Source organism: Ochotona princeps, chromosome 18, assembly GCF_030435755.1.
Source record: "Ochotona princeps isolate mOchPri1 chromosome 18, mOchPri1.hap1, whole genome shotgun sequence".
Taxonomy (NCBI): domain Eukaryota; kingdom Metazoa; phylum Chordata; class Mammalia; order Lagomorpha; family Ochotonidae; genus Ochotona; species Ochotona princeps.
Window position 1 is genome coordinate 32,709,511 of NC_080849.1, and position 22,401 is coordinate 32,731,911.

At 38.3% G+C, this 22,401-nt stretch overlaps 1 protein-coding gene across 3 annotated transcripts in view; it reads left to right on the forward strand.

The window, feature by feature from the left end:
* Positions 1 to 22,401, forward strand: part of TRAPPC8 (trafficking protein particle complex subunit 8) — an 85,120-nt gene that overhangs the window by 24,911 nt on the left and 37,808 nt on the right. For 2 of the 3 annotated variants that reach the window (XM_004579569.4, XM_058677107.1), the window contains exons 6-12: positions 1,148 to 1,241; positions 1,842 to 2,101; positions 3,016 to 3,131; positions 4,107 to 4,257; positions 9,772 to 9,872; positions 12,002 to 12,107; positions 21,483 to 21,614. In XM_004579569.4, the coding sequence (XP_004579626.2) occupies positions 1,148 to 1,241; positions 1,842 to 2,101; positions 3,016 to 3,131; positions 4,107 to 4,257; positions 9,772 to 9,872; positions 12,002 to 12,107; positions 21,483 to 21,614 (960 nt within the window). The remainder of the gene's footprint in view (positions 1 to 1,147; positions 1,242 to 1,841; positions 2,102 to 3,015; positions 3,132 to 4,106; positions 4,258 to 9,771; positions 9,873 to 12,001; positions 12,108 to 21,482; positions 21,615 to 22,401) is intronic. The other variant, XM_004579570.3, reaches the window with a different exon arrangement.

Below are 22,401 nucleotides of genomic sequence, written 5' to 3' on the forward strand. Positions count from 1 at the left end.
AAAGCTGGATCATAGGCAGAACAGCTGGGACTTGAACCAGTACTCCAGTATGGGATACCAGAATTGCAAGTGACAGCTTAACTTGCTGTGCTGCAATGCCATTCCCTCTAATTTGAGAACTTTTAACAGACGCCTCAGATGTTGGAAATTCTATATAACAATAGATTCCTAGGTGCTCAGGGTTTGATGGCAGTTTGAAGGTTATCAAATCTAACCCCTATTGTATTAGTTGCCTTTAACCTGTGTATGTCTATTTCATCTAATAATGGCATTTACTGTCTTCTTATGTGACCCAGTCTGTGTCTGATCAGCTTGAAGAGAAACTATACATTTTCTTCTTTACTTTTACTCAGTGCTCTTTTGACAGGGATAGACATCAGGTTTCCATTTAGACAGTCTTCAAAATATAAAAGAATAGCTGCTGTATTTCCTTTTATATTTTTCCAGATTAAATATACTAGTTTCTTTCACTGTTAGGAATGGTTTGATTGTCCTTTGTCCTGGTCACTTTCTTACTAAATTCTAGTTTATGTTTCGTTTAAGGTGTGATGCTCAGACTAATACCTTCTATTTACTAGTCTCATGGAGTAGTCTGAATATTTTTAGTTTAAATATTCTGTGTTGATTGTGAGACTTATGTGTTTATGTGAATAAATTTTGTACATTGTACAAGTTATATGTTGGTTATTTTTCTGAAACACTTGATATATCCAGAATTCAGCCTGTGAGCACTGTATCTGTGACCCTAGAGATTTCCATAGCCAACTCCTTTTTCCTTTGCTGCTTGTTTCTAGCATTTTGTATTTCTTGGCATTATCCTTCCGTAAGATTCATAAGGAAATTTATGTTCCTATTGAATACTTGTGTTTATATATGATAAGCATGTGTGTATGTAAACAGATATTTTGAGTTCAGAAGAATTAGGGTGGTAGAGTGGATATGAAAGGCAATTTGATTACCAGTAGATATGAGTTGAAACGGCAGAATAACATATGTAGAAGTAGGTAAGAATTTAAAGGTTTACGTGAGTTGCTATAGCAAATAAAGGAGGCTAGCAATTGAAAGAGCAACCATGGTTATTGATGGATTTGGTGGGATCTCAACTGTGGTTAAATATTGCTAATGCTTTCTTATTTTATTTTGATAGGAATCATATGAAGATGGCCCTTATACCATAACTTCACATAAGAATTCTGATAGTAACTTGCTTTCATTGGATGGATTAGATAACGAAGTCAAAGGTCTTAATATTTTCTCTAAGTTCTCTTTTGATTGAAGATGCACACTGTTGTCAAAGAGTGTTAACGTTTTTAGATAAAAGATGTGGGGGAATTTTTGTAACAAAAAGATAATGGGAAGGTTAGCTTTTCTTCTGAAGATTTTATTGAGTCATTTGAATTTGACTTTTTGTCATTCAAAATTTTATATGAGTAATGTCAGGTTTCTTTTTAAAAATGTAAAATAAACAAGGGAGGATGTAATACAGCATTTGTGGTTCAAATTTGTGTGATTATCAGACTTTTATTTGTATTTAAAGTTGCAGTTTTGGTATTGATGACTGCATTTTTTTTTGTTGTGAATTTTCTTATGGCTTAGCTGTACCATTTAAAAATAATTTATTCAGAAACTTTTCTGATTACATTAATATGAACATTTCTGTTAACTGGTAAGATTCACTTTAGACACTTTAGTTTTAAAGGGGAAAATGTTGATGTTATTGTGTCTGTTTTCTGTGATATTCAGAAAAATAAAGGATTCTGACTTTTTTTCTTTGGCAGTATGGTGGTAGTATCATAATTTTCTATTGTGTGCTAACAGTAAAAGAAAGATCTGTTTTTCAGTAGATGGCTTACCAAATAACTTTAGAGCTCATCCACTTCAGTTGGACCAATCCAGTGATCCTTCTAACAGTGTTGATGATCCAGATCACAAGAAATTGGCTTCATCATTAAATGAGATAAAGAAAGCAAATACTGCAATAATTCATGGTGCATGCTTGACACTTACTGATCATGATAGAATTCGACAGTTTATACAAGAGTTTACATTTCGAGGCCTTTTACCACATATAGAGAAAACAATTCGGCAATTAAATGATCAGGTAAGAATTAAGTTTCTGGATCATCTTATTATCCTTCAGATTTTTATTTATTTGAGAGGCAGAGAGACATGTAGAGAGGAAAAGAGAGAGAGAACTCCCATTGCCTGGCTCCTCACACAAGATAGGAGCTGGGAACTCAATCCAGGTGTTTGAAAAGGGTAGGAGGATGGGACAGAAACCCAGCCACTTGAGCTCTTATCTCTGCTTCTCGGAATCTGGCTGTTTAAGCCAGAAGCAGAAGCCAATGGTAGATAATTTGTGGCTATCTTAAGCAGGAGGCTAAACTCTTACTCTCAGATCATTGTTTTTGAAATTTAAGTAAATAGTAAATTGAGAATGTAATTGTATAAGAAATGTTCAGCCCAATGGCTGAGACGCCTGTTAAGATGGTAAAGTTGCTGAATTCCCAGCTCTGGCTCGTGACTGGCTTCTAGCTGAGGAAGACTGAAAGGCTGTAATGATGGAGGTCATATCTCAGGGCATTGGGCTTCTGCTACCCAAATGCAAGACCTGCATTGAGTTCTTGGCTAAATGACAACCCAGTGTATTGTGGACATTTGGGGAGTGAACCAACAGATAGGAGCTCTTTATCACTGTTCATGCATCCCTCAATCTGCTACTCAAGTAAAAATTTGAAAAAAAAGAGAAAGGTATAGCATAATTTAAAGTATTTGTAGTTTTGTTGTTTTTATTAGAACACAGGTTAATATTGACTTATTGCAATTACCACCAATAATGAAATTCTGTTCAACTCCAGAGGTTTACTTATTTTCACTAATTTTTCCCCCATATTAAAGTTTTCTTTGGTTTTGCAATTAAAATGAGTATGTGTTCATTGTTAGAGTTTTATAGTAACACTTTTTTATATAAGAAAAGTTCTTCACTTTTATCAATGTATTTTATCTTTTTCTTAGCTAATATCAAGAAAAGGTTTGAGTCGATCTCTCTTTTCTGCAACTAAAAAATGGTTTAGTGGAAGTAAAGTTCCAGAAAAGAGCATCAATGAGCTAAAAAATACATCTGGATTATTGTGAGTAAAATTTTTTTATTTCTCCAATGTCTAGTTCTAATTTTTAGTTCCAATTTTGACCATGTGATAACCTGCAAAGAAAAAAAATCTTTTTATTTTCATTGTTTTGTAGTGTTCAAAGGTCATGTAAGAACAGTGTTTGTTATTTATTAATATTTTAAAGTAATATTTTAATTATTGAAGACATTAAAAATAAACATGATACCTAGGGAACTCACTTCCCTTTGAATCTCTTTCCTTTATTTATAGGTAAAATATAGTTAGATTAGGTATTCATTAATAACATATATATATAAATTAGTAGACTCTGTTTCTAGATGGGCATATATTTAACAGATTTTGTTTTAAAATCCTACTTTAAGGAGAAGTAAAATAATTGTCTGAATTTTAGTTTTTTCTCCTGGGTGTACATAAAATATATAAAGGTGTATTGCCTGGAATTAGCTACTGTTTACTTCATGATTTATCACACAGAAAATGTTTGCTATCTAAAAGTTCTAGGGTTTTAAGTAAAATTACTTCCTCTGTTTCCAAATAGCTTTGAAAAATCACTCTGTTCTTGAAGGTAGAATTCTTGTAAAACAGAATTAGTTGTGATCATTTTCTGGACAATTGAGCAGCTTATTATGCATTTTATATTTAGTGGTTTAGAAAGTCATGAACTATACTTTTTTAAGGATTACTTGGATTTCAAGGCAGAGTGAAGTGAGAGAGAGAGAGAACTCCTCCATCTGCTGGTTCACTCCAGTGGCTGCAGAAACTAGGAGCCTGGAACTTTATCTAGGTTTTGCACATGGGTGGCAGGAGCCCAAGTACTTAGGCTTTCCCAAGTGTACTATCAAGGAGTTGGATTGAAAATGGAACAGCCACAACTTGACCTTGCATTCCCATGTGGAATGCTAGCATCTCGGGTGGCAGCTTAACTCACCACAGTGCTGGCTCCTTTAAATTATTTTCTTTATTCTGTATTTACAGGTATCCACCAGAAGCACCAGAGCTTCAAATCAGGAAGATGGCTGATTTATGTTTTTTGGTGCAGCATTATGATTTGGCTTACAGTTGCTATCATACTGCAAAAAAGGATTTTCTTAATGATCAAGCAATGCTTTATGCAGCTGGTGCCTTGGTTGGTATTCTGCAGTACTAAAATTCTTTATTTTTGATAATCCTTAATTAAAATTCTTTAAATTTTTGCTAATAGTTTAGGAATTTATCCTATAGGCAATCAGCAACCCTAGAATAAAGTTATACTAAAAGAGCATACAATGTTCTATAGAGTTTTGAATTTATTTATGCAGATTTGATGAATTTCCTTCAAACTAGTGTATTTAAAGTTAATCAAATAGGAAGTCTGAGTTTTTGAAGATTTTTTTTAAGTTTGAGATGCAGAGAGAGAGCTTTTACCTGCTGGTTTATCCCTCATGTGCCCGGGAATTGGGAACTCACTCCAGATCTCCCATGTTGGTGACAGGGACCCAGTTGCCTAAGCTGTTACCGCTCCCTCCCAGGAGGTACGTTAGCTGGGAGCTGGAATCAGGAGTGTGAAGACTTGAGTGTCACTCTGATAGGGGAAGCAGGTTGTAAGCATTGCACTAAATAGCTGTGCGCCAAAGGCTGATTTCTTAGTTTTGATTGGTGCCCTCTAATTTTTATATTGCTTTTAAAATTTAGTTTTGATTTTTAAATTCAAAATGTAAAGTTTGCTATTTTTTATAAGTTGCTTTCAATAAGATGCTTGATGTAAAACTATATGATGGTCAACAACACATGCTGTTGTGTAGCACAGTTGTCTTAGGCAAGTTATTTAATATCCCTAAACTTTAGTTTTGTCAGTGATAGGATATGAGTCTTAATGACATAGAAGTAAATGAGGTATCAGATATGTGAAATGCTTAGCATATTTACATGTGTATAGATTAAGCTGTCACCAGTATGATTTTGTAACTGATGTACAACCCCAGATGTTTTAGAATTTTTTTTCCTATACTTGTGACTATATGGCCTTTTCAGTGTTTTTGAAAAATTGTCACAGATATAAATCTAACTAGCTCTATATGTTCTAGAAGAACAGAATTAACATTGCTTAATCTTTTTTTTAAAAAAGCATAAGCTTATCAATAAAAGTGTGGAGAACAAAAGTGAAGAGGTCTAAATACTTCAGTGGTAATTATGTAGACACTGGCTTAATAATTGGCAGCTACTTTGCAGTTACTGTATCATTTTATATACAAAATTACTTCAAAAAGTTTGTGTAAATTGAAATTAGAAGGTAAGTTTATTTGGTGAAAGAATTTTGAGATACGTTTTATTCAGTGAGTCTTCAGAAAGTTTGTGGTGAATGGATATTTTAAATACTATGCATGGATTTCAAGATATTATACATTAAAATAAAGTTGAGATTTATCACCAGTTTTAAATGAAAGAATTTCCATAAAATGAATAACTTAAAGGTGTAAAGATAAAATGGCAAAATTATATTAATATTTTTATTTTTGTAATTTTTTAAATATAAAAGCTTTCTTTCTAGATATATATGTTGTATTCATAAGTAGAAATGTTTGAAAAATATGTGTTCTTTTTTTCTTTTGGTTAAATGTTTTGTAATAATTTATTATAGTTTTCTAATGTTAATACTTCAAAAGCGTGCTAAAAGTTTATAATTATAAAATTTATGCCATGTCCTACAAGTTGAATGTTTATTTGTAAGTAACAATTTTGTTGAGGTATGGCAAAGTTCTCTTATTGTCGGGTACTCAAAGCTTTGGTGTTTTAAAATTCCTTCTGATTACCATATTTAAGCTGTTTAGGTAGAGGGTACCCCATGTATCAGAGAAAATGGTTTAGTTCTGCAAAATAAAGGTGTATTTGCTGTAATGATCTGTGTAATCATTGTCTATAGAAGCTGACTTAGAATAATAGACCTCTGAGGAAAATAGGTAGAAGCAGTCTTGTTGAAGCTAATTCATCTGTATAAGCTGAGTACGAACAGAAGCATTAAATGCTACCTATATGAGCTATGTAATCTAGACAGCTTAGCAGGACTGGAAGTTACTTCAGGAGATACAAAAATTCATGAAACCATGGTTTTCAAAGATTTGTTTATTTTTATTGAAAAGAGATTTATAGGGAGGAGGAGACACAGAGAGAAAAGTCTTTTGTCTGTTGCTTCACTCTCCAAGTGGCTGCAGTGGCTGGAGCTGAGCAGATCCAAAGTCAGGAGCCAGGAGCTTTGTCTGGGTCTTCCAGACAGGTGCAGGGCCCCAGTACTCTAGCTGTCCTCTGCTGCTTTCCCAGGCCACAAGCAGGGAACTGGATGGGAAGCAGAGCAGTCAGAACAAGAACCAGCACCCATATGGGATCCTGGTGCTTGCAAGGTGAGGGCTTAAGCCACAAGGCAAAGGTCCTGGGTCTTTTTTTTTTTTTTTAATAGTTTGAAAGACAGACAAACAGATGGAGAGCTATCTTCCATCCTCTGATTCATTCCCCGAATGACTACAAGAACCAGGACTGGCTTTGGCAAAAGGCAGTAGCCTAGCATGCAGTCTAGGTCTCCTACACGGGGATCAGGGACTCAAGTACTTGAGCCGTTATCTGCTGTGTCCTTGGTTGTACATTAGTAGGAAAGTGGATTAGGAGTAAAGTAGCTGGGAATTGAGCCAGACACTCTGTGGCCGTGCTATGTGGTGCCTTAACTGCTCTCATCTTTTGAAATTCTTGCTGAAGAAAATTGTGTATAAATGAATACAGATTTCATTTAAAGTAATATGATTTATTTTCCATTTACATAATAGCTAGTCAGTAAGGAAAAAATTGTAGTAGGAGGGACTATGCTGTGTGCCCTTTTTATATGAAAATTGTAGAGGATAATTAGTTATGGTAATTACACACAAACAAAATTCAGCAAAATCAGTAGTAGAAATTCTTGAACAGATTTTTTTTTTGCAGTTTTACATATCCTAAGTAACTGAAGGATATACAGAAATTTTTCAGTTTATCAGTCCATTATTGTTGAATATGAGAAATAATGGTTGATTTTTTTTTCAAGATTTATTTTTATTACAAAGTCAGATATACAGAGGAGAGGAGAGGAGAGGAGAGGAGAGGAGAGGAGAGGAGAGGAGAGGAGAGGAAAGGTCTTTTGTCCATTCTTTCACTCCCCAAGTGGTTGCAATGCCCAGAGCTGAGCCGACATGAAACCAGGAGTCTTGATCCTCTTCTTAGTCTCCCACTCAAGTACAAGGTCCCAAGGCTTTGGGCCGTCCTCAACTGCTTTCCCAGGCCACAAACAGGGAGCTGGATGGGAAGTGGAGCTGCCAGGATTAGGACTGGTGTCCATATGGGATCCCAGTGCATGCAAGGTGAAGACTTTAGCTACTAGGCTCCCACGCCAGGCCCAATGTTTGATTTTTAAAGATGATTTAGTAAGTTGGGGTGATGGTTCTGAATGTCATCACTTATCTGTGGAGGTTTTGCTGGTTTTGTTTGCTGTATATCGATTTCATATTAACTGCAGAAAAAATGGAAAATTACTTAGAATTTGGGCCATATAGTACTTCTTGTATATATGTATGTACATACATATGTACACGCATGCAGTATACATAGCTCAGAATATAGTAAATGTACAATATAGTGTGCCATATGTTTAATAGATATTAAATGTTTTTGTGCAATATAAAGTTTTCGTATGTAGTAGTTAAAATGTAAACAAACTTAGAAATGTTTTCACTATGTACAGTTTTGTCACTTGGGTTTGAATCTATTTTTATTCAGTCAGTAAAGTTTAAAGCAGGTACTACTGAACCCTGGCAGCACACAGGTATTCATAAAGGTTATGGTTCTTGTTGTCATGGAATGTGTAATTTGCTAAGAGTTTTAATCATATCTCAGCTTTTAGAAAATTAACTTGTTTACTTTTCCCTCCCTGGTTTAAAAACCATTGAAATAAATTTATTGCTCTTAAATGTAGGTTATAGAATTAGTGTTCTCTGTTCCAACTTGTGAAGGTTTTCAGCTGAGCTTTTAATTTTAGCTGAACTTTTATTAATATTTAGTTTGGTTAAGGGTGAAAGATGGATATAGTAGGATATTTTACTAAGAACAACCAAATATACATTTTAACCTTCGTTTCTGAGTCCTTTATAGTTTTTTGTATTATTTGAAATATTAATTAAAGTCCTGGGTATTAGTAACATAATGTGTTTTTTTAAAAATGAAGTAAGATCCAGAAACTTTGTTAATAATAGGTCTTAGAAATAATTCCTGGTATGTTTTGTATAAGATATAAACTACAGTATAATTTGCAAAGTATATTGATAATGCAAGCTATTTTGACTCAGTTTTCATATTTTTGGTGCCAAAATTGAAAGAAATGTACTTTTTATTATTATTTTTTAAGATTTCCTTATTTGAAAATTAGAGGGAGAGAGATATTGAAGCAAAGGTCTTTCATCCCCAGATGGTCATAGCAGCCAGGCTGGGCCCGGCCCGCGTCAAAGCCTAGAGCTTTTCCTGGTCTGTCCCATGGATGATAGGAACCTGAACACTCAGGCCTTCATCTGCTGCTTTCCCCTGGCCGTTAGCAGGGAACTGGATTGGAAATGGAGCAGCTGAGAGATGATTGGCCCTTCCATGGGATGCCAGCATTGCCAGTGGCAGCTTTACGTGCTATACCACAGTGCAGAGAGACACTGATAGACACAGAAGAAGAAATCCCATCTGCTGGTTCACTCCCAGATACCAAGAGTTCAGCTGGAGCCAAAGCTGGGAACTGAAACACAGTCCAGGTCTCACACATGAATGGCAGAAACCCAATTAATTCAGCCATCACTCTGAGTCCTGGGATTTGCATTAACAGGAAGCTGGACTCATGAACCAGAGCTGTGAATCAAATCCAGGTACTGCAGTATGGGATGCAGGTGTCTTAACCACGAGGCAAACCATCCACTCCCAAGATACATTTTAGTTTGCTCTCTGGTGTAATCTTATGCTTAGTCTATTAAACTCCTTAAGGGTTAGGGAAGAATAAAGAGGTGGTATCTCAAAAATCTCATACTATCCCCATTTGGTATATACCGGACCCACTTACTGAGTTTTAGAAATCTCATTTACATACTGAACAAGAGGACTTGCCACTATGACCTAGTAGGCAAAGTCCTTGCCTGTGGCATCAGCATCCCATATGGGCACCAATTCCTTTCTGGCTGCTCTGCTTCCAGTCCAACTCCCTGCTTAAGATTTAGGACAGCAGCAGAGGATGGCTCAAGTTGGGTTCCTGCACCCATATGGGAGACCTAGAAGAAGCTGAATGGGCCCATCTCCAGCTCTTATGGCCATTTAGGGGGTGAATCAACAGATGGAAGACCTCTTTTTTTGTTTGTCCTTCTCTGTAACTCTGCTTTAAATAAAAACAAAATCTTAAAAAAAAAATTCTGAATTCAAAACTTCGGAATCTGACTAGAGAATTTTAAGAAGACAAGCATATATGCCTAGTTTTTTAACGTCTGCATTTGGCTCTAGGTATTACATATGTGATTACAATAAGAAACTCCAGTAAATTTTACTTTAATTTTTAGGCTTGTTAAATGCTACAAGATGACTTCTCCTTTTGCACAAGTATACGTTATGTTTATTCCCTTAGGAAATGGCAGCAGTGTCAGCTTTCCTCCAACCAGGAGCACCCAGGCCATACCCTGCCCATTATATGGATACAGCAATTCAGACGTACAGGGATATCTGCAAGTAAGTGACTGACACATTTTATCCATTTACAGCCGAATTTGATATTAAGTAGATGTGGTTTTTGTTTTTCATACCATAAGCTCTAAATCAAGTTACTGTAGTATGAGCCAAGTTTAGGTGTACGTACATGCCAATGTTAAGTACCCTGACTCAGAAATATTAAAGTCTAAGTTTTCTCAAAAATATAGAAAACCTTTTTTTTTTTTACATGCCCTCTTAGTGGAATGCCATTCTCCATTTTTTAGTTGTATGAGTTTATGCTTTTAAGACTGGAATTATCTTAGGATGAAACTTGTATCTTCAGTTTTTCTATTTTGTCTGACACAAATAGTAATATACTTAATTTAAAAAAATTATCTCTTAGACCAGCCTATTCGAGTAAGTGCTAGTAAATAGGAATTGATCTTTTATATTGATAATTCAAAGTGTCTTAGGCAGTGGGGGAGGGAGGATTGTGTGTAATATGTTAAGCTGCTTGGGACACCCACATTACATGTTGGAGTTCCAGTTTGAGTCCAGCTCTTGTGCTTCTGGTGTAGTGTCCCTCTAACGCATCCTTGAAGCAGCAGGTGATGGCTCAGGTGCTTGGGCCCTGCCACCGTGTGGGACACCTGGATGTTGTGTGCACTCGAGGAGTGAACGAGCAGCTGGAAGATTTCTTTTGTTCTATTTCTTTGTCACTCTTCCTTTCAAATATATGAAAATTGATGAATGTTTAATTAAAAACATCTATCTGTATGGTTGACGGCTATGATTCTAAGGAAAAGCATGATTTGTAGAAACTTTGTGACACTCTTGCAGCTTTTTGTTTTGTTTTGTTTTTGGTTCTTCTCTATTCTCCTAACACATTGACTCTTGTTTTTTTATGATTTGTTTATTTTTACTTGAAAGAGTTAGCAAGGAGGAGAGACAGAGAAAGGTCTTTCGTCTGCTGTTTTCACTCCCCAAATGGCCACAACAGCCTGAGTTGAGCCAGTCTGAAGCTGAGAGCCAGGAGCTTCTTCTAGGTCTCCCACATGGGTGCAGGACGCCAAGGATTTGGACCATCCTCTGCTGCTTTCCCAGGCTGAAAGCAGGAAGCTAGATCAGAAGCGGAGTAGCCAGTACACAAACCTGCACCCATACGGATGTTGGCACTTGCTAATAACTGATTAGCTTATTAAGCCACTGCCGCACTTCCGCACTAGCCCATGTATGTAGTAGCTTTTAAATGGCTAATAAGATAGTGCTCCTTTCTGCTGGTTTACACCCCTAAATGCCTGCAAGAGCTGGGACTGGGTCTAGGTCCTCGGTGGAGCCAGGAATTCAATTAATATCTTTAGTGTAGAGAATGAGAATAAAATTATTTGAGCCATTATTGCTGTTTTCCAAATTCAGGAGCCAGGTATTAAACCCAGGCACTCATTGATATGTAATATTGGCAATAACTAGGGCGGATGTGTACCCTCACCATGGTCATTTTTTAGAGTAGTTAACTGTGTTTTTAAAACATCGTTCACAATGAATTCAAAACATAGTTAGCTTTGGTTGTAATTTTAAGGTGAAGTGATATTCTGATGCAAGAGTTATAAAAAGTGGTTTTGTTCCTGTTCAAGAACAGATTATGTTATTTTAGATTTCTAATGTGTGGTGGTCTATGAAGAAAAATTATATAGCTTTACTCCCCACAAAAAATTAGAATCAAAAGTCAGGCACCATTGGCTGTAAGTCATTTCCAGCTGAGACAGTCCCATGTTTCAGCATGTGTCAACATCGCCAAAGTAGCCAGCAAAATGAAGCACACATGACCAGAATTTGAAATGGGGCAGGAGAAAAACCTGAGTGAAATCTTTATATTTCTTTCATTTCAAAGCTATCTATGGTAATTAGCTGCTGATTTAAGATACTAGTTGAGTTCTAGTATTTTGCATAAAGAAAGCTTTGTATTCTTACTACAACATTGTTTAATGATAAAATGCTTTGATGAGTTATGAAAATTCTTTGAAGATTCTTTGAGGATTTCCTTTTTAATCTCTTTGGTAAGTGGAAATGAAGGACGTAGACTGTTTTGTAAACTATATTTGAAATGTTGCCAACTTTTGATGTGCGAAGGTGCGCTAATGTTGACCACATTTTTCTTTTTTCTTTAGGAATATGGCATTGGCTGAAAGATGTGTCTTGCTTAGTGCTGAAATTCTAAAAAGTCAAAGCAAGTATTCAGAGGCTGCAGCTCTCCTAATACGGTTGACTAGCGAGGTACTGAAGCCGCGGGATGTCTGTGTTCATGGGCATTGTGCATTATTATAAAAGTATATCTTTGTTTTTAAGAGGGTAGACAAACAAAATTAGGAGAAATCTCTGGTAATTTACAGTGTGGATATTTTTGTTACTTGCTGAGTTATTTTTAAATGTAATTTTTATCAACTGACATTACTTACATATTTTAAATCTATATTTTGTTATTAAACACAAACTTGTATCTGGCATGACTTGTATTTGGTATGGTGTGTTCTGTCCTGTGCAAAACAGTATCAGATGATATGCATGTGCAGCGTTTCTGACGTAAGAAGTTATCTCTGAGGAATTTTTAATCTGATTTTAAATTGGTATGAACTTTGTTAATAGTTGGTAAGATTATCAGGACATCATGGCTGTTTCAGAAGGAAGAAAAAGTAATCCTCTTATTATTATGTTTTTATTGTTTCTGTGGAAGATTTTGTAAGACATTTTTGATTTGCATTGACTATAAGCCTATAAAGCATAATGGTAGTTCTATTAGAGTTATGCTTGAAAACATATAGATCTATATAACATATATAGATAGAGAGGAGAGAGTGAGTGAGCTCCTACCTGCCGATTCACTCTCCTGTGCCTGCAGTGGTTTAGTGAGCGCAGTCCAGGTTTCCCTCGTAGATCGTGGGAGCCCAAGTTCTCACTCCAGGACCACTTCCTGACAAGAGTCAACACTAGTGGGATGTGGAGTCAGAAGCTCAAGTAGGGGATGGTATCCAGGTCCTCCCATGTGATGCACAAAGGTCTTAGTCACTAAACCAAGCTCCATTCACCAAGATCCGATTTTTAGATGATATTCAATAACAAAGTAACAAAATTAAATATTTCTTTTATTTGCCTTTTAAGTGGTAAGTTGTCTTGGAATTTTAGATTTTGAGCACTACATTTTATACATTCTCTAAACATATGTATGAATTTTTATTTTTATTTATTTATTTTTAAATTAATTTTTTAAATGATCTTACTTAGTTGATTAGGGTACAAAGGGTCAAGGGCTACAGGAAAGTGGGTAAGACCATTGTTTCCACACTAATATCATCATTTTTTCCCTGTATCTGTGGTCGGGGAGAAACAAAGGGAAAAGCCCCACCCAGCCTCCCACCCATCCCAGGTTCCCAACGTGAGGCACGCTCTGAGGGTCCTGCTCAAGCAGTTTTGATAGTTCAACAGGTCTGAATTGCTGCCAATCTCGCTGTTCTAATCACGATGAAACCTATTCAGAGTCCACTGGCTAACATAGTCTCTTCATGGTGGGGTTCTGAGATCAGCAGTTCAGTTGGAGGGATCTCCAAAGAAACTTCATCTGAGATGATCCCAAACCTGATTCTTGTGTGAGTTTGCCAGTACAGGGTCTGGCACAGTCTGTCACACCAATCAGCTTATGCACATGCTGGTCGTTGCAATTGCTGGGTCAGTTCTGTTTCCAGCCCTGTCATCCACTTGAACCAATGGGTGTTGTAGTCCAGCTCGATCCTACCTACTTCATACTCGGTCCTCACGCAAACCAGTGGGAGCTGCAGCCTAGTGAGGGTGACTCCCCATAACCCCACCAGGCCTGCTCCCTACCCTGGTACCCATGCATGCCAGTATGTACTGCAGGCTTGTTCAGTCTGTCCCACATCCCATTTAGCTCTGGTACTTGTCAGTGGGCATTGAAGCCTAGCTCAACCCAACCAACCTACTATCCAGGCCACACACTTACTGGCAGGTGCCTTTCTGTCTGGCCACCCCTGCCCCTGTCCTGGTGTTCGTGCTCTCCAGTGGGAGTGGTTACCCATGAGGGAGGTGCCCACTATCTCCCTACTAGGCCACTCCAACTTCTGAATTGTGTACTCTCCAGGTGGTTCTGGCATTTAACTTAACAGAATTAGCCCCCAGTGCCAGTCTCTGCCAGCTGATAATGTGGCAAAGCGCAACCAGCCCTCACCCATTCTCATTTTTGCTTGCACCAGTAGGAACGGTCAGCCCAATCTGGCCCTTCCCCAATCTAGCTGACATGAGGCTCACAGGTGTTGTAGCCCTACCTGGTCTGGTCTGCCCCTATCCCAACTCATGCTCTCCAGTGGAAGTATCTGTCCAGCAGGTGAGCCCACATTCCGCTGCCAGCTTTGCCTCCTCCCCCCAGGTGCTTGTGTGCTGTTTGGGCGCTGCAACCACATCTGGTACGGCTCACCTTACCTTGGCATTCCTTAATGTGCACTGGTATGTGTTGTGACTGAAACTGGCCTGACCCACACTCTATGCTGGTGCTCAGATTTGCCAGCGGGTGATGTGAACTGGTTCAGCCTGGTCTGCCCCCCACCTATTCCATATGTATGATGGTGACTATCTTCCTCTCGCCTGGTCTGGGTTGCTCCATGATGTGGTTGTTGTGCTCACCTGTAGGGGCTGTGTTCCAGCGGAGGAGTTTCGCAAGCTCCTCCTTCAGAACCTCTCCCTATGCCAGGTTTTGCGCGTACTGGTGGTTCTTTGAGCCAGCCCTCCTTGCTGGCCTTCGGTCCATTCCAGTTCTTGGTGTTGGCTGTTTCACACCAGCCAAGGCTTGTCCATACCCAGAAACTGCTCACACATGGCTCAGTAGGGGCAGAGACCCAGCCTAGTCCGTCCTACATCTACCCAGGTTCTCTAGAGCACCAGATGGTAAAGGCATCTAGCCAAGCTTGGTGCGCCCAGCTGCAGTCCACATTTGTGCCTAGGGAGATTGCAACCATATCCAGACCAGAACACAGCCTCTGCTCCAGCCCCCACACCCTCCTGTGGGAATCCCAACCCAGCAAGGGTGTACTCTCACAGCTCCCCAACCGAGTCTATTCCCAGCCCTAGATTGCGCACGTGCCAGTGGGTGCTCTGACGCAGTTTGCTTAGCCCCTCACCTGTCTCAGCCTTTGCCTTCGATGCTGTGGCATAGTATCCCTGCCTTATGCAGATCAGTTGGTGTAAGAGCCTAGGTTGGAATGACATGTGCTCCATCCTGATTTCTATTCTTTTTTTGTGAGTTGAAGTTTGCTTGGCCCTGCCCGTCCACTCCCTTCCAGTTGCAGCTAGGCCCACCCCACATTCTATTTAGAATGCACCTTCGGGTGGTGCTGCCTTGACCTGCCTGGATTGCCATCGGTTCCTTTTCCCGTAAGTGATGGCAGGTGCCATGGTCACTCCTAACTTAGCCCATCGCCACCCCAGCTCGCGAGCTAACCTGTGGGACTTGTATTTCCGCAGGATTGGGCCCACACTTCCCCCACAGAGTTTGCACCCAGACCAAATTCTCTCGCATGCTGGTTAGTGTCTTGACCCTGCCAAATGAGACCAGTCCACTATTCCACCACCCAGTCAAGTAATGGTACCTAGCCCTGCCAGACAGTCCCCCATCCATAGCTTTGGTGTGGACTGGTGTGTGGCAGTCAGTGATGGTCTATGCTAACAGCCCATCTCAGGATTGCTAATTTGGCTGGTGATTCAGTCAGGCCCAAATAGATCTTATGGACACTCCCCTCCAAACTCTCAGGTCTCAGTCCCCATGCTTGCCTGGAAGTTTCATGAGCCTGTTATTGGAAATCACCCAGAGTTCATCTCTCACACTAAAACTGGCCTTATTCATGGGTGTCTCTAGGTAGCAATTTCATATCCTAAAAACTCCAGAGCTCACTGTTGAGCAGCCAGCAGGAAGCGCCTAGCAGCATTTGGTGCACTGGCCTCCCAAGCCAATGACTCAGTCACTGCCTTTCGGTAGTGGCTTTGGCCTGAGTTCCCAGCCTTGGGTCCGGCCCAGAATGGGCACCCCCCACAGCCGCCACACAGCGGGGAGCTGCAAGCTGCCCCCAACCCCAAGGCCCGGACCTGAATTTTTGTTCAGAGACATTTATTACAGACATATTTGAATTTTTAATTTTAAATATGTAATAAATGAGCTTTATCTTTGGACGGTGTTCTCAGGGCATCTTTATATTTTGAATTTTCATTTTATTGTTTGAAAAGCAGAGAGCAATAACTATCTCCCATCTTGTAGTTTATTCCCCGCATTCCTATAATACTGGAAGTGGGGTATGCTGAACTCAGTTCAGTTCTGCCTTGTGGGTAGCATGGACCTAACTACTTTGTCACCTGCTGCCTCCAGAAGGTTTGCATTAGCAGGAGCCAAGATAAAACTTTTATTCCAGGCATTCTATTTTGGGGTATGGGCATCCAAAACCGCATCTTAATACTCTGTCATATTCTATTTTCCATTCTTCTCATCCTCCTTAAATTAACGTAGCAGAAACCTGAAAATTCCATACCTGATATAGTGATATTTTAAAAATATATTATCACTAGTAGTTCTTCATTTGTTCAAGACAGAGATTGCTTAAGATGCTCTTGTATTCTCCTTCCCTATTAGCATTTTTTCTCTGCTTTTAGAAATTCCTGTTACTTAATGTCTTTAATGTCTTTCTCCTGAACCATGCACTTTGTCCTTTTGATTCCTCTAATTTATTAGTCCTGTTACTTAGTAGTCATGTGCTTCAGATGATCTTTTCTTCTCTGCATCATCCTACATATATGTGTTGTGCTTTCTCATGCAGTGTGGTAAAACCTGACTTGTTATATTGTATTGGGAGATTATGTTTAAGCTATTAGCTCTTTGAAAGCAGGGGACCATGTTGTCTTATTTTTATACTTTATTATTTAACACTGGATGTGGCCCATGGTAGATGGCTCTACTAATGGTTGTTAAATTGCTCCAAAAAACCTTTTGTAAAGTATAATCAGATTTATAGGTGACTAAAGATTGTTTAATTGGTCTTGTGTGGATACTGACTGACAAATGTGAGCAGATACAGTATAGCTATGAACTATTTGGTATAGCTGAATATAGGCTGCTCAGTGTGCTGGTGTTCTCTGTTATAATAAATAATCTGATTTTGAGTTTCAGTATGTTGCTGTGTTTTTCAATTTGGGAGTTATCAGTTAAGTGTGAAAAATTATAGTTCAAGAGCGAGACTAAAATTTCTTTTATATTTTTGGCTTAAATGCTTAAATCTGCCATTCTGTCTCATGTGAATTTAATTTTAGAGTAGGTATTTTCTGTTGGCATTCTAACCTTACCACTTGGTGTCATTGTTTTTGGTTCTTTTTCACTCTTATTTCTGAAATCTGGACAGTTCATTTTGTCATGAAGGAATAGAAAATGTATCACAGTCTTTACTGCCTTGGGTGGAAGTTTGGGCCACATGGTCATGCGTTTGCCTAGAAATTATTGTTATCAGTGTTCTTTTTTGCTACACTATTCAGATTTTTCTTGCAATATAACTTGAGAGCAAAGACTCCTAAAAGTAATATGTGTGGATTTTTTTTCTTTAAACATTTATTTTTTTGTACTTGAAAAGCAGATTTTACAGAGAGAAGAGAGAGAACGTTCTTCCTTCTACTGGCTCACTCCCCAAATGCCTTCAACAGCTAGAGAAACAATCCAAAGGTGGGAGCCAGGAGCATTTTTCTGGGTCTCCCAAGTGGGTGTGAAGGCTTAAGGAGTTGAGTCATCCTTTGTTGTCTTCCCAGCTCATAAGCAGGGAGATGGATTGGAAGTCGAGCATCTAGGAATTGAACCAATGCCTCTAAAAAATGCGGGCACTTATAATTATGTTAAGTTTTAACCAGTAATTTGTTAGTATTTTGTAAAATACAAAGGCGTGTACGATCCGGAAAGTATACTGGACTTGAGATTAGAGAGCTGAGTTACGTGCTTTGACACTCAGGAATTGTGTTTCCTAGATTTTTGTCGGTACCACAAATTGCAGCAAAAGATATCTATTAGATAAGGGTGAAAAGAAATATTTTGACTTCATTTTTGGGACTGCCAGTTTATTGACAAGTGAATCTTTCGTGCTGTCAGAATGACAGCGCAAACCTAGCTTAATTAGACATGTCACATTTCTTATCCCATAGGGAATTATGTATGAATTTGATTCTAAAGATTTAGTCTGGGCCTGGTGCGGTGGCCTAGCGGCTGTAGTGCTCGCCTTGAATGCCCAGGATCCCATGTGGGTGTCAGTTCTGATCCTGGCGGCTCCACTTCCTGTCCAGCTCCCTGCTTGTGGCCTGGGAAAGCAGTCGAGGACAGCCCAAAGCCATGGGACCCTGCACCTGCCTGGGAGACCCGGAAAGACGTTCCTGACTCCTGGCTTTGGATCAGTGCAGCACCAGCCGTTGTGGCTCACTTGGGGAGTGAATCTTCAGATGGAAGCTCTTCCTCTCTGTCTCTCCTCCTCTCTGTATATCTGACTTTGCAATAAAAATAAATAAATCTTTTTTTAAAAAAAGATTTAATCCTACTTTACATGTTTGTGTTAAGTACTTATTTTTAATTCATAAGGCTTTATGTCTAATTATAAATAAGATATGACAAATCAGTGTTCATGGGTATCAATAGCAATTTTTTATGTTATTTCAATTTGGGAGCAGTTATTCCTATAAGAAATTGTTCATCTGATAATACTTTTCCGGTTAAATTAACAATCATATACACAAAAAAATCTTAAAATCATGAGGCTTTCATTTGAAACTAATTTTAGTATCTATAATTGCCTTTATCAACAGTTTTTTACAGAAATGATAATTGAGTTCTGTATTTTGTGTTGCTGTAATGGAATGGGATTAACTTGATAACTTTAAATATTTATCATTTTTAATTTTTAGAGATTTTTTTTTTTGGAAAGGCAGATTTATAGGAAGGAGAGGCAGAAAGATCTTCTGTCCACTGGTTCAGTACCCAAATAGCCATGATGGCCAGAGCTAAGCCAATCCAAAGCCAGGAGCCAGGAGTTTTACCAGATCTCCCCTGCTGGTGCAGGGTCCCAAGACTTTGGGTCTTGTTCTACTGCTTTCCCAGACCACAAGCAGGGAGCTGGCTGTAAACTGGAATAGCCAACACAGACTGACACTCATATGAGATCCTGGCTCGGCAAGGCGAGGATTTTAGCCACTGAGCCATCATGCTGGGGACAGATTTATTGTGTATTTTAACTTGAAATTCAAAATTACAGAGAGAGCAGGAAAGACAGAGATTTTTTTTTCTGCTGGGTCACTTTCCAAATGACCGCATTGGCCACGGCTGAGTAGGTGCTAAGACAGGAGCTAAAAGCTTCTTCCTGGTCTCCTATGTGGTTGCAGGGACCCAAGGCTTTGGGCCATCCTCCTCTGCTTTCGCAGGCCACAGGCAGGAAGCTGGATCGGGTAGCAGAACAGCCAGAACTCATATGGAATGTTATTGCCACAGGTGGAGGATTAGCCTTCTAAGCTGGCACCTGGAAAACTTTAAAGAGTAGAAGTTTATTGGGCTCACAGTCTGAAGGCCTAACTTCGTGTTAATCTATGGTTCTGAGGGTGATAGATGGACAAGAGAACAGGAGAACAATATAGAGTGAAACTGACTTTTTTTTAAAAACCCTTTTATGATAAATAACCCCTTCCTGTTCAAGACATTAATCCATTCATGAGGGTAGAGCCAGTCTCTTACTTGATCCTACTTCCTAACACTGTTACAGTGTGATTAAGTTTCCAGTACATGAAAGATCCATTGCTGGTACTCGCACAATGGCTCAACTGTTTAATTCTCCACCTCCAAGCAGGTGCCAGCATCACATGTCCTGGCTGCCCCACTTCCCATCATGCTCCCTGCTTGTGGCCTGGGAAGGTAGTAGAGGATTGCCCAGATTCTTGCGACTGTACCTATGTGGAGGACCCAGAGGAGGCTCCTGACTCCTGGCTTTGGATCAGCTTGGCAGTAAACCGAGGGTTGTATTAATAAGTTATAGAACATTTATGCTGGAATGCAGTGGAACTTTATAAGAAATCAAGACTATAGACATCTTCAAAGAAACCCATGGTATTATGTGAACAAAGCAAGATACTTTGGTACCGCTCATGTGTGAAAAAAAATACTGTATTTTTAAAAAGGCATGTATATTAAATATATAGTCCTCTGTATGTTCACAACACACACAGAGCTGGAGTGAGAGGAGGAGAAAGAGAAATAGCATGTGAAACATCAAGCTGGAAATAATAGTTATCTTTTTCAAAGACTTGCTTTTGCTTCATTTATTCTTTAAAAAAAAAAGATGTAAAGCTTTAAAAGAAATACATTTCCTGTATAATAAACATAAGCTCTGAAAATCCCCTAGGTAATTTTTCTATGTCCTCTTGGCTAAGAATTACTCGTTAATTATATGCTATTGATTTTTTTTTTTTTTTTTTTTGCTTTTACACTATTACTACAGAAATCTGATCACTTAGGTTTCTTTTTGGCATGAGAGAATTAAGGTGATAGTAACCACCACTTAATAAGTGCTCTTTAAATGGTTTCCTCAAAGATGTTTAAGCTTTTAAATGACATAATTCTATTTAACTGTAGTTTGCTCAAACTATTGCATTTAAAGTCAATGTTTTCTGTTTGCAACTTTCCCTGGGGAAAATAATGGCAGCAGAACACATGGAAGGGCATGTTAGGTTCAGCTCAAGAGTAGCTGAAAACCTAGAGAAAGTTTTGGTGAGAATGTTGTTGATACTTAATCAACAACCTTCAGTACTTTCTCAGTTGTTTGTAAAGTGATGACTTTAAATTGAAAGGTGGTTTTAACATGACAATATAAATATGTAGTTTTTTTAGATGCTTGGTCGTAAGGGTCAAGTGAAATGGATTGGAGTTGTTCTGTTTACTCATATCTTAGTTGCTCAGTCAAAACCAATCACTGAAAGGGAAACGTTCTAAACATTTTTATGAAAAAGTGGTTTTGACCTCCTGAATTAGAGGAAAAAATGAGGATTCCCTTAAACACAGTAAAACTTTACAGAGAGTAAAGTAGTAGATTAGGTTATTTCAGAATTCAATTTGATCCTTTATTCTTGTGTGGGTAGAAATATGAGATGTCACAGATAAAATTGCAGAAGAAATAATTTTTTTTCTGTATAATTTCTTTCCTATTTTGCATTTCATTGGTGTATATTAAATTCCAGGTTTTTAAATGCTTTTACAATTTTTTTGGCCTTTTCAAGAAGAATTGCTGTTCTTCAGAGATTTATATTTTTCATGCATAACCAGACATTTCTTTCATAAAAAGCTGAACGTTACATGGTAGAGGATACTTTGAAGTCGTTTTTGAAAGTTTGTGTGTTTTGGAAGAATGACGATTGTCCCTGTCTTTGCCCTCCTAAGTTAATACATTGAAATGCTTTATGTTACCTTTTGGCTAAGATCAAGTGTAAGTATGGGTGTGTGTGTGTGTGTGTGAAGAAAGTAAATGTTTTGTCACCAATTACTTTTTTATTTTCGATTTTGTGAAACCTTGTTTTCTTTTATAAATTCCGTAGGATTCTGATCTTCGAAGTGCACTTCTTTTGGAGCAGGCAGCGCATTGCTTTATAAACATGAAGAGTCCAATGGTTAGAAAGTATGCATTTCATATGATATTGGCAGGTCATCGGTTTAGTAAAGCAGGACAGGTGAGTGTATTTTTTTTTTTAATGAAAGACTAAATTTATAAACTAATTTTATAAAGTGTGTCCTTGGTCATTTTTCAAATATGTAACATCAGTCCTAAAAAACTGAATCAATTGTGTTCTGAGCCAGTACGTTACAGGCGTAAAATTTGAACAAATCCAAACCTTAATTTTGGTCATCTATTTGCAACCTAACTTTGCTCAAATAGAAACCTGACTTCTAAGCTTTAGTTTTTATGTATTTTTAAATTATGAATTATTATTACAAACTTTATGGAATTTATAATTTTGTTAAATTTAAACCAAACTATGTATGAAGGGTCATATAAACTCTATACATTCCAATATAAATTAGAGGTTATCTTCACTTAAGCTCTAATCTGTTGTTTCTTAGAGTTTTATAATGGTGTTCATTTAATACTAAATGTGTTGAGGCCTTCATGCTCCTGCCTCTGAAAGCAATTAGGGTGAAGGGATCCTTCCTGATTTAGAGGTATCTCCACCCCAGTGGTCCTTATAACCCTTTGTTGGAGCTGGAGCAGAGTTGAGCATTGAGATTGTGGTTTGCTGTGGATTTAGACAGGAATTTGATCTGAGTAGTCACCTAAGTATGGCTCCAAGGCTGCACAAGGAAAACTGAGCACACACAGACAGAATCAAGTTGGTCTTGCCTCTGAAGGAGCTTTTAATTTAGCAGTGTGGAGTCTACGGATACTTAAAATTCAGTTAATGCAAATTTTCATTAATATGTTAGTGCATCTTGATGGTCTGCACTAACCAGCACATACCA